Source organism: Harpia harpyja, chromosome 7 (assembly GCF_026419915.1).
Source record: "Harpia harpyja isolate bHarHar1 chromosome 7, bHarHar1 primary haplotype, whole genome shotgun sequence".
Taxonomy (NCBI): domain Eukaryota; kingdom Metazoa; phylum Chordata; class Aves; order Accipitriformes; family Accipitridae; genus Harpia; species Harpia harpyja.
The window spans coordinates 15,949,141-15,962,454 of NC_068946.1; the positions used below are offsets into that span (position 1 = coordinate 15,949,141).

At 50.6% G+C, this 13,314-nt stretch overlaps 1 protein-coding gene and 1 long non-coding RNA gene across 3 annotated transcripts; one reads left to right on the top strand and one right to left on the bottom strand.

The window, feature by feature from the left end:
• Positions 1-258: 258 nt before the first annotated feature.
• LOC128144534 (uncharacterized) lies at positions 259-6,455 on the bottom strand. 2 transcript variants are annotated; one of them, XR_008236110.1, is made up of 3 exons: positions 6,367-6,449; positions 5,534-5,663; positions 259-1,454 (listed from the first exon to the last, which is right to left on the bottom strand). It is a non-coding gene; the product is annotated as an uncharacterized LOC128144534 (long non-coding RNA). The 2 variants fall into 2 exon arrangements; XR_008236109.1 differs by having other exon boundaries at positions 260-1,454; positions 5,534-5,645; positions 6,367-6,455.
• A 50-nt stretch (positions 6,456-6,505) lies between these two features.
• ACKR3 (atypical chemokine receptor 3) lies at positions 6,506-12,939 on the top strand. Its single transcript, XM_052793138.1, has 2 exons — positions 6,506-6,609; positions 10,925-12,939. Exon 2 carries the CDS (start codon positions 10,953-10,955, stop codon positions 12,045-12,047), a length of 1,095 nt encoding a protein of 364 aa, XP_052649098.1. The 5' UTR covers positions 6,506-6,609; positions 10,925-10,952; the 3' UTR covers positions 12,048-12,939.
• The last annotated feature ends 375 nt before the right edge of the window (positions 12,940-13,314 follow it).

A 13,314-nucleotide genomic window follows, 5' to 3' on the forward strand; every position in this document is an offset into this window, starting at 1 on the left:
ATGCATGGGCTTAGCTCCAACAACTGCAGTCAAGCTATGCAGACTTTCGGCAGCTGGGACTTGGGCCCTGCTTTTAATGTCCCTTACTCAGTGCTCATACAGTCAGTTTTCCGTGCCAAGATTATATTTGCTTTCCTTCCTAAAGGACTGCTCTAAATATCATACTTTAAAACAATATGTCTTTTTCCCCCGCAGAGAACAATATGATATGCCACCGTTGAATTAATATGTCTATGAAAAGTGAACATAATCTCCCCAGTAGATCCCCTTTCCAAAAGATTTATGATTTAATAAATTTTTTATTTCATACTGGCATGTAGTATTTAGTTGTTTTACACCTAGCAGGACTCTTTCCCATGGAAGCAAGTGAAGGTGGGGAGGGAATCCCATCATCCTAATTCAAACTCCTTTCTTCCCTCTCTGTCCCTGGCGTGCCACTTGTAACCCTTGCTGCTGATGCAAAGTCAGAGTCCAGCTTCCCGTAGCATGGCTTCTGTCAAAACCTACCCCCGACACGTTAATGTCACCTTGCTAATTTGAGACAGCGCTGTGTGGAGAGAAGTTTATGAATAGTGTTTATGTAAAAATCAATGCTTCTGAAAAATCTTCGCTGCTGGCTGTTTAGCTGCTCCAGGCAGGATTGCTGGCTCAGGGTCCTATTTTATCTTCCTCATAGTCACACTCTGGCATGTTCTCAAATAAATGGCAATAATGCCTATGACAGCAGATTATGAAGCCGCAAATAACATCCATAGGTAACACCTTTATTTAGAGGAAGGGTAAGATGGAAATGAACTGTGAAAGAGAGAGCTATCATCAATAATTATTAGCTACATGGGTAATATTCCTAATTAACCATCAATTGATTTCTCCTAAAAGCTCTCATCGCCTTGAAAATGGTAAATTGATTGCTCTGCCAGCCCCTTCCTTGGTGGATCCTGCTGGGATGCATGCCACAGTGCTTGGCTTTTGGGAAGCTCACTGGGAATGATGACTGCAATTCCCGCTAGGACTGACAGAAAGCGTGCTGCCGGGTGGCTGGATGGGAGTGTTAACTTCTCTCCTGCTGCGTCTTCAGGGGAAAAAGGCAAAGAACAGTTAAAATCCTGGGTGGCCCAGTTGATCGAGACCCACGTGAAGTGCTGCGTGCTTTGCATTGTCTCTCTGAATCAGCACTGTTCACCATCACTTGTCAAGAGGTGAATGCTGACGGCAGCATTGCCGGGCTGGATAGTCTACCTGGAAAACACATATTTCTACCGCAGGTTTTCACAAGGCTTTCAGCGTGTGGTGCTTCAAACAGTGGATGCTGGAGGCCTGTGACATCCCAAGGAGCTCAGCTTTGGTGCTCTAAAATCTTCCTCTTAAATTTGGTCCTTATTGTTGTGGTGGTGAAGCTGAAAATGCATCTTTGGAGATACAGCATAGATGGAAACCAGCCCACGAGGGGCTTTCTGGGGAAAAAAAAAAAAAAAAAAATTCTCATGAACCTTTAAACTAACGGGTGGGTAGTATGGAGGACAAAGGGAAGTCCTGCACTGTGATTTCTCTTTTATTGCTTGGTTTAGTGCTAGGCTGGGGGAAGCAGGAGCCTTGCCCTAGGATGGGTTGTGGTTGCCCTGGCAGCCTCTGCGTGTACATCTTTTCCTTTGCTCTCCAGTTTTAAGAGGTCAACTTCTTTCTGCCACGGTTTCCCTAGCTGTAAAATAGGGTAACATCATGTGTTTGCAAACATGAGCACAGCATCCCAGGGTGTGCTGAGCATCCCACCCAGCATTGCCGCTGTGCCCCTTGTGTCGGCTTTCCCACCCTCCTGAGCTATGGCAGCTCCTTCACTCGCTTCATCCTTCCGCAGAGGAGGATATTGGAGCTGCCTATGAGTACGAGTGCCTTTCTCATGTTGCTGCAAGCACGAGTAGTGCCTTTCTGCAGTGCAGCAGCAGGGAGGGTACTTCTCCCTGCTCTCTTCCCCTTGGTTTCCTCATCTTGCATCTCTTCCAAACTGAACAGGACAGAGCTGGACAGGAGACCAGCCCTGTGGCTTTCCTGAGGGCTGCTGGTGGCTGCTGATGCTGCTTTAGGCATGGCTTGGTGTTAAATGACTTGATTGTTTTCTGTTGGTAGGGGAAGTGAAGCTGGGCAGTACTGCAGTCGCTGCCTGGTGGAAATTCGCTGCTTGTTTCCTTTCTGCCTGCGATTTCAGAGGTGACTCCTGATGTAGTCATCTGTTTATTCCTTTTGTTAGTCCGGTGGCTTGTTCCTCCATCTATCATCCAAACGATGCAGTGAGGAACGTGACTGGGAGAGGACAGAGAACTAGCTGTCTTGGTAGAGGGAGGAAATGAGTGCTGCATTTTCATCCAGCAGCCCACTGGCGCTGGCTCCCAGGACTGCAGGAAGCTCTTTTTCACCTTTGTACACTTCATGGATCACAGCCTGATTTCCTCCAGGGCTCTCCCTAGCTTTATCGTCTCGATGTGGGTGTTTGCACTCCTGGCCAGCGTGTTGTTCTCCGCCTGCTTGTGAGGCTGCTGCTTTTGGACACCCGCTTGGTGATGCTGCTCCTGCATCACTCTTGCTGCGCACAGATCCTCTCTTGTGCAATGGAGAAATGTTTCCCTTTCTCTTTTTTTGATATTTGCTGTGCTATTGAAATGCTCCCCCACCCAACACATGTATGTACTTTGCCTTACTGGCTTTCTCTCTCACCCCCAAAAAATCTTGCTAGCACTTGAAGCTGCCAACTTGCCTTTTTTTTTTTTTTTTTTTTTTTTAATTTTAATTTCTCTGTTGACTTGAGTAGGCAGGGCTGGGTGTTAGCTTCCATCTGCCTCCCAGTTGGAAAGGGAAGCCTTAAGAGAAAATGAGGATGCTTTCAGCCCACATTCCTAATGCCAGCAGGGAGAGGCTGCAGGGACTGTGAGAAATTCCTGATTTTTCTTTCCCCACCACGTTAGTAAAAACTTGTGCTTTTGGAGAAAGAAATAATGTATTGCTGTAGTTCAAGCAGTTAAACAAAATATAAATGCAAAACAATTGGATAAGCAGTTAAAATAATAATCTGGCTTTCAGTGCTGCATTTTGCCCAATACCCTGTGCCTGCCCCTCTTGCTGTACCTATCTCCGCGGGTCAGAGCTCACCCGTAGGTGTGTTTATCTGCAGCGCTGAGCACGGTGGAGCCTCAACCTCACGCAGGGCCCCCCATGGTCTGGGGAAAGCAGAGGCTTGTCGTGGAAGGACCCCAAGAAAAACCCAGCGAGGTGAATCCCCGCTGCTCTTTGGTGACCAGTCCCTCTCTGGCATGTTGCCATAGACTCCTCCATAGCAGGGTGAAGAGCTGTGGAGCTTTGCTTTCCCCCTTTCCTAAATATCCGGAGACAACTCATTTTCAATGAGCTATGGATCACCTTGCCTGGATAGCTGCATCTGCAAGGAGTTTCTGGTCACTGGACTATCTGAGATCACATCTCTTGGGACACCTGTTTGGACTGGCAGCAGATACCAACTAATCATGGCAAGCAGGTAGCATCTCAACCTTCTGCTGATCTTATCTGGGGTGCCCAGCTTCTCCCCAGCTCTGCTTGCTGTGTTTTAGGGAGGCGGTTTCATATCGTCCGGGTTTTTTTTCAAGACCGCGTTGTTTTGCTTACCGCCCAAGCATTTCATCCCTGAACGCTGAGCAAAATCTGGCTTTCATAACGGAAAGGGAATGGGCTCCGTCTCTCCTGCGTGAGGAACGTGCTCACTGTAAAAAGATAGCTGGAGGGAGGAACCTGGAAAGGGCAGCAAGGGCTCTGCTCTCGGCAAATGCAGGAGAGGGGAGGTAGCCTGCGACTCCTGGACAGCCAGCAGCTTTGCGGTTGCAGATGCTGGCCAGTATTTTTGGATAGCTGTGGAAGAGATTGTACTACTTGATGTTATTTTCTGGCACACCAAGTAAGGAAAAACTACTCCGCTTGCTTTTTTGGCTAAGTGACTCTGGAGTTCTGCTAGAGTGCCTTTTTTTTTTTTTTTTTCCCTAGGATTTTCAGAGCCTGATTTAGTCAAGTGCTCCAGTACATGCTTATTTTTAAACCTACTCCTATCGTTGTCTGAACTCATCATGCTTCAATCCCACCAACATCCACGGACTTGGGCGAGCACTCAGAATTTAAGTGGATGCTGAAACGCTTTGCTCACCGACAGCTGTGACGTTTGGAGGACCTCATCCAGGGAGAGTGGGGGTCAGGGAGGGAGACAAGGTACCTTACATCTCACCCTCTCCATCCATGGGTTGGTGAGAGACTCATCCCTCTGTTCTCCTCCTTCCCTGGCACCTAACCACCTAGCAGTGTTGTGAGCATGGTGGTGGATGGGGTGGTCTGCTTGGTGGCCTCTTGTGGTCTTGCTGCAGGGTGGCACTTTGAGCTGGTGGCAACCCAGATCTTGGTGGGGACAGAGGTACCACCAAACGCCCAACGGGTTGGGCCTTTCTCCAGCACATTTCTTTGCCATGTGCTCCCCAGGAAACCCCAGTGTGGGGTCAGCTAGGAGATGTTAGAGGTCTCTGGGGGTGTGTGGGGCTGAACTGGGAGGCAGCATGGGGTGAGCACCGGGCAAGCTTCAGTGCGTGCTTGGAGCTGCAGGAGGTGTAACATCTGCAGCTTAATCTTCTCTTTGCTGGCAGAAAAGCTGAAGCTAACTGTGCCTTCACTTGCAGGAGTGTAAACTTGATGCATTTGACTCTGCTCCTTGATGGGGGCAGAATTAAGGCATTGTGGGCTGAGAAATGGAGGACAGTTAAAATAGCAATCTCTTTTTTTTCTTCTTCAGAATTAAGACTGCCCTGCTGGCAGCTAGGAGTCCTTTTAACCCGCACCCTCGCTCTTTTAAAATGGGTCCCTTCTGCCATAGAATAGAATATCTTGTTTTGCCGCATCCCTGACTTGCTTTAAGCTCGAGAACTTGTGCTAGGTGCTTTCATGGGAAAACGTGTTCTCTTTTTAAGCATGCATTTGCCAGCAGGTTTTAATGCACGCTTTTAATTGCCTGTGGCAATAGGATCAAGCATCTTTGGGGAAACAAAATATGTGCTTTCTGGGGGTGTTGAAGCCCTCAGGTTGCAAGTGCTAAAGCACCCTGTATCTTCCAAAAAGTGCTGGTTAAAATGCATTAGCTAACCCATTTTCCCTGGCTGGACAGTGGCTCAGTAAGGATGAGGTGGTTTAGGCTCTCGGAGCTGCACCAGTTGGCATGTGCTTCAGCAGCAGGGTTTGGGCAGGGGGGAGCCAAGCCCCTGCTCCGGGTTATCTGGTGTTTTCGGAGCAGCCTGGTACGTGCGTCAGATCCCTCAGAGCTGTCAGCACCGTTGTCAGGCTTCAGCAAGTTGTATCATGGGGCTGTTGTGTTGGCAGGTAGATTATCATCTAATCCTAGCATCCTCCCTGGGACGGACAGACAGGCTGACCCCCTTCCTCTCCACGGCCGTTTTAATCACCTGCCTTTCCTGTGCTGAGGAGGAGTGCGAAGGAGTGGATTTTCAGTTTTAGTTACCGGGTTTTCTGGCTTCCTGTCACTTTCCCTTGGTGTTAATTTTTCTTGCTCCAGGTGAGGGAGTAGAGGTGAGAATCTGCTGCCTCCCCTTGCCTTGTCTTCTCAGTATTTTCTAGTGGTGGGGGAAAAACTAAATCAAAACAGAAAACAACTAGAAACCTGCTTTTCTTTTAATTCTTTGTCCTCTTCTTTTTTCCTGTTTTCTCTTTTTTCCTGTTTTTCTCCCCCCTCTTCCCCCTTCCCCCCGTTTTCCCTGCCTTTCCCCTCCCTCTTCCCCCCTCTTTCTCCCCCTTCCCTCCTCTTCACCCCATTTTATGCCCTTGTTTCCCCCCTTCTCCCCCCTTTTTTATTTTTCCTCTCCCCCCTTTTTCTCTCCCCCCCTTTTTCTCTCCCCCCCTTTTTCTCTCCCCCCCTTTTTCTCTCCCCCCCTTTTTCTCTCCCCCCCTTTTTCTCTCCCCCCCTTTTTCTCTCCCCCCCTTTTTCTCTCCCCCCCTTTTTCTCTCCCCCCCTTTTTCTCTCCCCCCCTTTTTCTCTCCCCCCCTTTTTCTCTCCCCCCCTTTTTCTCTCCCCCCCTTTTTCTCTCCCCCCCTTTTTCTCTCCCCCCCTTTTTCTCTCCCCCCCTTTTTCTCTCCCCCGCCCTTTTTTTCTCCCCTCCCTTTTTTCTTCCACCCCCCTTTTTCTCCCCCCCCCCCCTTTTCTCTTTTTTCTTCCTGTCCGTGTGTCAGTCCCCTTTCCCCTCTCTCCAACCAGCGGGTGCCTGACGCTGCCTACAACCCCCCCCTCCCGTTACCCTTAACGGAGACCCCAAACGACCCCCACGGCCGCATGCTCACCCCTTCCCCCTCCTGGGGTGCAGCGAGGCGCCCCTTCCCCGCTCCCCGCTCCCCGCCCCGGGCCGCCGCCGGCCGCCCCCGAAGCTCCCTCCGCGGGGGCCGGGCCGGGCCGGGCGGGTCCGGGGTGGGCGGCGGGTCCGGGGCCGCCCCCGAGAGGCGGTCCCCCGCCGCGGATATAAGGCGGCGGCGGCGGCAGGCAGCGCTCAGTCGTTCCGGCAGCGCTCGGCGCCCAGGCCGCGGGAGGTAAGGGCGGGGGAAGCGGAGCCTCAACCCGGCCGGGTTTGGAAGGGCTGCGGGGCGGGGGAGGTGGTGGGCGCCGCGGGTGTCCGTGTACCCCCGGCCCGTGCAGGGTGACAGCCGCGGGAGGCTGGAGCAGCGTGGCCGCCGCAGCCGAGCTCCCTCGGCCCGCGCTCTCCGTCGCCCCGCGGCCTCCCTCGGCTGCATCCCACCCCTTCTCGGGATCTCATTTTGGGGGGACAGGACGGGGGGATCCTCTTCTCGCACCCCACCTGGCTTTCCCGTGGCCGGGTTAGCGGGCTGGCACAACCGCCGTGGGGGACGGAGGTTGGTGGTGTGCGGGGAGGGTCCGAGACTTTGGAGTCACCTGCTTGGGGCCATTGCAGCATCCCGACCGAGCACCGCTCGCTTCTGGGCGCTGCTTTCCCCTGCGTGCCTAGGCGTGATCCGGAGCTGCATGGGGCACTTGTTTCCCCAAGTATTATTATTACTCTTTTTCAACTCAGAACTGCAGAAGAGAATTTAAATGTGCTGGGCTCAGTTGTGCAAAGCCCCTTGATGGTGTGGGTGTTCTCCTGCGGTGGCCAAAACGGCCTGTAAGGGGCCATGCTGCCCGCTTCCCCATGCTGGAGAACCAGGCTGGTCCTTTGACACGGGAGGGGTGAAGGTGTGTAGGTGACAACCCGCCTAGCTGTCCTGGCTTTTCCTGGCATAGCTCATTTCATTCTCCGCTCGGGAAGGGCAAAGCCCAGTTTGCCCGCAGGCCTGAGTGCAGGCAGGATTGGGCTGCAAGATGCTCTGGGTGACAGAGGGGGTGCTGAGAAGTTCCCCAAAGCGTCGAGGGTTTGAACGCTGGCATGCGGTGCTAGGCTGCCCTCCTAGGCAGGGGTGCTTGTGCCTGTTTACTTTTTCACAGCCTGCAGCGGGTCCTGGGCAGGAGGTGGGATGGGGAGGGTGCAGTCCTGCAGGCTGCGTTGGCTCCAGGGGCAGCTCTGGCTATCTGGAGCAGGATTTCAGGTGCATCTCCTTTCCTTCATGCCATAACTCTAGTGAACTAGCAGGGACTGGCCACAGCACACGTGCCTGGTGGGTGAAGGGGTGATGGCCTGCAAGAGCTTTGCAGTGCAGTGGACACAAAATGCAGTTCCAGCTGCCTTCACAAGTTTTTAGGATATTGTGCTGTCTGCAGAGAGCGCTAAAGTATTTTTTTAGGAGCACGGTGTGGCTTTATTGAGTTTGTCTGGTGGGTTCCCCCCATACCTCCCAGCTAATCTGGGTGGGAATCGGAGCTCAGGTTACAGCAGCTAATCCCAGACTATAGAGAGCCTGGCCTCATAAAGTTGTAATCTCTGAATATAGCCATCCTTCTCAGCAGGGCTTTGAGCCTGGGAGGCCATATCGGTTTCAGATTTTTATTACCACACTGGGGATGCGAAAGCACACAGGCATGCGGGCGGCCCCGGACAGATGGATGCACGTGCATGCAGCAGACCTGCTCTTGGAGTGGAAGCAGGCTGAGATTTGGGCTGAGCATCATTTGTGTTCAATAAGATCCCCAGGGCGGCTGTGAGTGAGGCTGTGAGCCCTCTCCTAGCTGCTGTCCTAGGCTGGTGGCCATGTTGTCCCCAGCATTGGTGTGAACCCCAGCTTCAAGGGCTTTCTGCTGCCCTGTTGCTGCCTCTCTGTCGGCATCGGCGATCTGACGCTCCGCAGCCAGGTCTGAGTTTCTTCCCTGTTAGGGAAAGTGCTGGAGGCTTGGTGGTGGGTGTTCACAGCCCCATCCTGGAGGTTGGTTGAGCTGGGGTCTTGAGTTGTGGAATGAGCCCACTCCCCTTGTTGGACCACGTGCCTTCCCAGAAGATGCCCAGGCCCACCTGTGCTACTTCTGTGGGGTGTTATGGGGGTAGCCTGGTGTTCTTTCTGCTCTGCTTGCCTTGCTGTCCACAAATACCAGCAGGAGACGGTGGCCTGTGCTACGGGGCTGGGAGTTTTGTGGCTTTTAGGGATTTTTGCTTTAGTTGCTGTGGGATTTTGAGATACAGAGACGTGAGGATCGTGCTGCTTCTCCCCACGCTTGAGAGGCCTTGAAAAGTGTTTGTGCTGGGGACACAGCGCTAGTGGTGGGACCCTGGATGAGGTCTAGCAGGAAGACCCATCCCTCTCTCCCACTTGCAGCCCTGGACTGAAGCGAGCATCCTGGGAAGCTGTGCCTGGGCAACGCACATCCCTGCTGCCTGCACCAACCTGGTAGTAGAGGCAGCTTGAGGGTGGCCTGTGTCTCTGTGGGGGGCAGGATCAGCCCTTCTGCCCTGCATAGACGTGGGTTAAATCAGCCTTTCCTTTCCTGAGCTGGAGATGGGGGATCATCTGTCCCAGGACAGAAAGCTGCGACTGTCTCGGCTCCCTCTTTAGCCAGCTTTTTAGCAAAATCCATGCTTAATTTGGTTTGAATCTCAGCTCCGCCTTTCAGCAGTACAGCAGGATGAAAGCCTGGAACCCTGCATAGGTTTGAAGTGATAGGCTAGATCTCCTCGCAGGGCCAATTTGGGCCCTGTTTGTGGAGAGATTTGATCTCCTCTGGATGTGTGCACGGCCCTCCTCATTGTTAGTGCCACCAGCTTCCCCTCCACTGGGACAATAGTGCCTTGAGTCCTCCCCGGTAATCTCCCCTCTTATCTCCCTTCTCTTCCGTAGCCTGTATCCCCGGCAGTTGGGGAAGGTGGGAGGTTTGGGAAGAGCCAATTATGCAGATGGAGGAGCGAGAGGTGCTGTGTCAACCAATGTCCCTTTTCAGGGAGCGGGGGTGAGAAGAGGATGCTCAGGTGGGAGCGTGTCTGAGCTCTTCCCTGCTCACTGTCCCCTCCATGCTCCCATTAAGCCCCACCAAGAGGTCCTACGGTGGGGTCGAGGATGTTCAGAGATCCAGGTGGCTGTGGGAGTAGTTTCCCCCCGTTGCTCTCTCCAGCTGCTCGCTCATGCTGGTGTTGCCCCCAGGGCTGGGGCAGCATCAGGGGCTGCCTCTCACTGCTGGGGCTGGGAGTGTGGGGAAGAACAAGGTGGCCACCTTTCAGGATGCTAGAAGTGTCCACGGTGGGGACTACGGGTGGGCTGGCTGTCCCATTGCTCTGGCTTAAGTGAAGCTATGGGGGAACGAGATGGCGTCCATCCCTTGGAAACCCACCTCTCCATCTTTATTTTGGCGTTTCCCAAGCCTGAGCCTGCGGACATGGGGCTCCAAAACGTGCTTGGCTGAAGTGTGGCAGTCATGGGCCAAGGCAGCCAGCTGCTGTCGTGGGTGGTACTGTTGGCCCTGTGGGGTGGGAGGGTCCCAGCAGGGGAGGCAGCATTTTTACACTGCCCCAGAACCACAACGGTAATTAGCAGCCCGGCTTCAGATTTTGTGTAAGCCATGTGGGTCTGCTGGGGCCCTTCTTTCTGCTGGTGAGGAAGTTAACGAGGAGCCCCTTGCTTTGTCCGCTGCCTGCCGATGGAATAAGGCTCTGAAGAGGCAAGAAAAGTAGACGTAGAAAAGCAAAAGGGTGGGGAGGCAGCAGTTGTTGTGGAGCCAGCTGTGATGGGGGAGTGTTTTGTAAATCAAAGTGCTCTCCAAAAAAGAAAACTTAAGCCCAGCAGATCTACTCAGTGGTCAAGCTCCGACTTTTTTTTCTTTTCTCAAAGCTACGTGATAATTGTTAAACGCAGGGGATGCTTTGTAAAATAGAATTCAAGGGAAGGGGGGGAGGATGGAGCAGGATTTAAATTTAAAATTGGATGAGGGTACAAAGCCCCTTAGTTCCCCATTTCTGCTTAATGCAGCTGGAGCTGGGCTTGACGAGATGCTGACCAGAGCTTGTGGTAAATGTTTTACGGTACCGTGTATCAGCCAGATCAATTCTACTACACTTGAGGGAGCGCAGATAAAATGGCTTAAAGATTCCCCTGCTGAAAGCGATAGTATCATCATTTATGCTGGAGAAGACAGATTTAGTTGCCTGACATTTATTTGGCCATGGTGTACTTTGCGGATTTCACACCCGGGGACGATAGCCAACCTGATGATGTCAGATGTGAGCTGCAAGAAAAAAAAAAAAAATCACACAAAAAGACAAAAAGCTAGTGCTGTTCCTCTTTTGTTGACCATATGAGTTTTGTTATGTTTCTTGTTTTGGTTGTTTTACTCCACGGATCTCTTTAATGGAAAGTGCCTTACAAGAGTAGGAAATTACTAAACCAGCGTGTCCTGCATGTGCTATCTGGTACAAAGATGGCAGCAGAAATATCTCTAACTCAGGTCTTTTTTTTGATCCTATTTTGCCTGTAGGTCACTCGGAACTCCAAAGTGAGCAAACATGAGTGCACTTGACTTGACTTCCATTCTCGATTTTCTGGAAACGGCCAACTTGACGGAGATCAACTGGACATGCAACAATGGTGACTGCATCACGGTTGATGCGACAACATGCCCTGGCACGCTCAACAAAAGCGCCCTGCTATACACCCTGTCCTTCTTCTACATTTTCATCTTTGTCATAGGGCTGGTGGCCAACTCGGTTGTGGTTTGGGTCAACCTCCAAGCCAAAATGACTGGCTACGAAACCCATCTCTACATATTTAATTTGGCCATTGCTGATCTGTGTGTCGTCATCACCCTTCCGGTGTGGGTTGTCTCCCTCGTCCAGCATAACCAGTGGCACATGGGAGAAATCACATGCAAGATAACTCACCTTATATTTTCTATCAACTTGTACAGCAGCATCTTCTTCCTGGCTTGCATGAGTGTGGACCGCTACCTCTCAGTTGCCTATTTCACCAATTCCAGCAATCGCAAGAAGAAGATAATCCGCCGCTGCATCTGCATCTTAGTGTGGCTTCTTGCCTTCTCTGCATCTCTCCCAGACACCTATTATCTCAAGACAGTCTCTTCCAACAATGAAACCTATTGCCGTCCTGTCTATCCAGAAGAGAGCTTCAAAGAGTGGTTGATTGGAATGGAGCTCATCTCCGTCGTGCTGGGCTTTCTTATTCCTTTTCCCATCATTGCTGTCTTTTATTTCCTCCTTGCGAAGACCATCTCCACCTCCAGTGACCAAGAGAGGAAGAGCAATGGGAAGATAATTTTCTCCTATGTTGTCGTGTTTCTTGTCTGCTGGCTACCCTACCATGTAGCTGTTCTTCTTGACATCTTCTATAGCCTTCATTTCATACCTTTCAGTTGTCAGATGGAGAACTTCTTATATGCTACTCTTCACATCACTCAGTGTTTTTCTCTAGTCCATTGCTGCGTCAACCCCATCCTGTACAGCTTCATTAACCGCAACTACAGATATGAGCTCATGAAAGCCTTTATTTTCAAGTACTCTGCCAAAACTGGTCTCACTAAACTTATTGATGCTTCCAGAGTGTCGGAAGCAGAATACTCTGCGCTGGAGCAGAATGCCAAATGACTGCAACCCCATAAAGAAACCTCCTTAACTCTCTGACCTTTGTTTTTTGCGTGTTGTGGGGTTTTTTTTGTTTGTTTGTTTTTTTGTTACTCTCCCCCCCCCCCCCCCCCCTTTCCCTGTGCTTGTTATGAACGGGGCATGAATTCCAGCCTACAAAAGAGAAATAGCGAACTGTAATTTAAGAGTAGAATCAGGTGCAAAATGGAAGTGGTACCAAAATTAAGCCTTTTGTTGGTGTGTTTTATTTGATCTTCTCCTAGCCCGGTCTGGACTTCTTGACAACGCTATGCAAATGGAAATGACTTTCTAGCAGACAAAGCCATTGAGTACCATAGATAACATGCATTTCCAGGATAAGCTTTTTCTTCCACATGTAGATTCCCTCTTGTTTCCTTATATATGTTATATATATAGTGTGTTGTATTTAAAAGCTCAAGACTTTATTTTCTGGCTGTTGGTGTACCTTATACAATTGTATTTGAAAGTTAAATATATTTTTATCATGTATTTGAAGTATATTGCTGATGAGTGTATCCAGAGTGCTGTAGTCCGAGTGTTAGTTTGCCATTTGGTTTCAACTATCGTGGGTAAGAGGATGCCGATAAATAGCAGAATGGAAATGATCTCTTAGGTGCATCCTCCCTGGCTGGCACACTGTATTGACCGTAGCTTTATGTGGTGGTCATACCCACATGTCTGGAGCATGAAATGTATGTAGTGTAATACAGTAACCATCATGTTAAAATTAACAGTATTGTAAGAGTTGTTAACTCCTACACCTGTACTTCACAAAGCTGTATCCTTATGCACAGAGTGAATGATCTTACTTCTGAAGAGTTGTCTCTATTTGTAAGTTATTTTTGTAAAATAAAGATCTGGAGAAAAAAAAAAAGCTATGCCTACCAGTGGTTTGACTTGCTATCCTCCTCCTCCTCAGAAAATAAAAAGCCAGAAAAGAAGAAATCCCAAAGCCACCTTCTCTCCTTTGTTTGGTGCAGGAGCAAACAGGTCAGTCTGTGTTTTCCTGACGTTTGTTGATGGTGGGCAGAAACCATTGGATGGAGGAATACGAGACAGCACTGGCGCGTGGTGAGAGGGGAAGGGGTGGGAGGAGCGGGTTTGTGGAAGGCTGTGCTGTTCAGGAAGGTAAAGCTGATGGATTTATAAGGTGAAAGCTATTGGGAGTGATGAAAGGCTGTGTTTGTAGCTTAGAAATAAACATGTGGAAGGAAAATATGGAAGTATGCAGATAGAGTGGATATTTGGA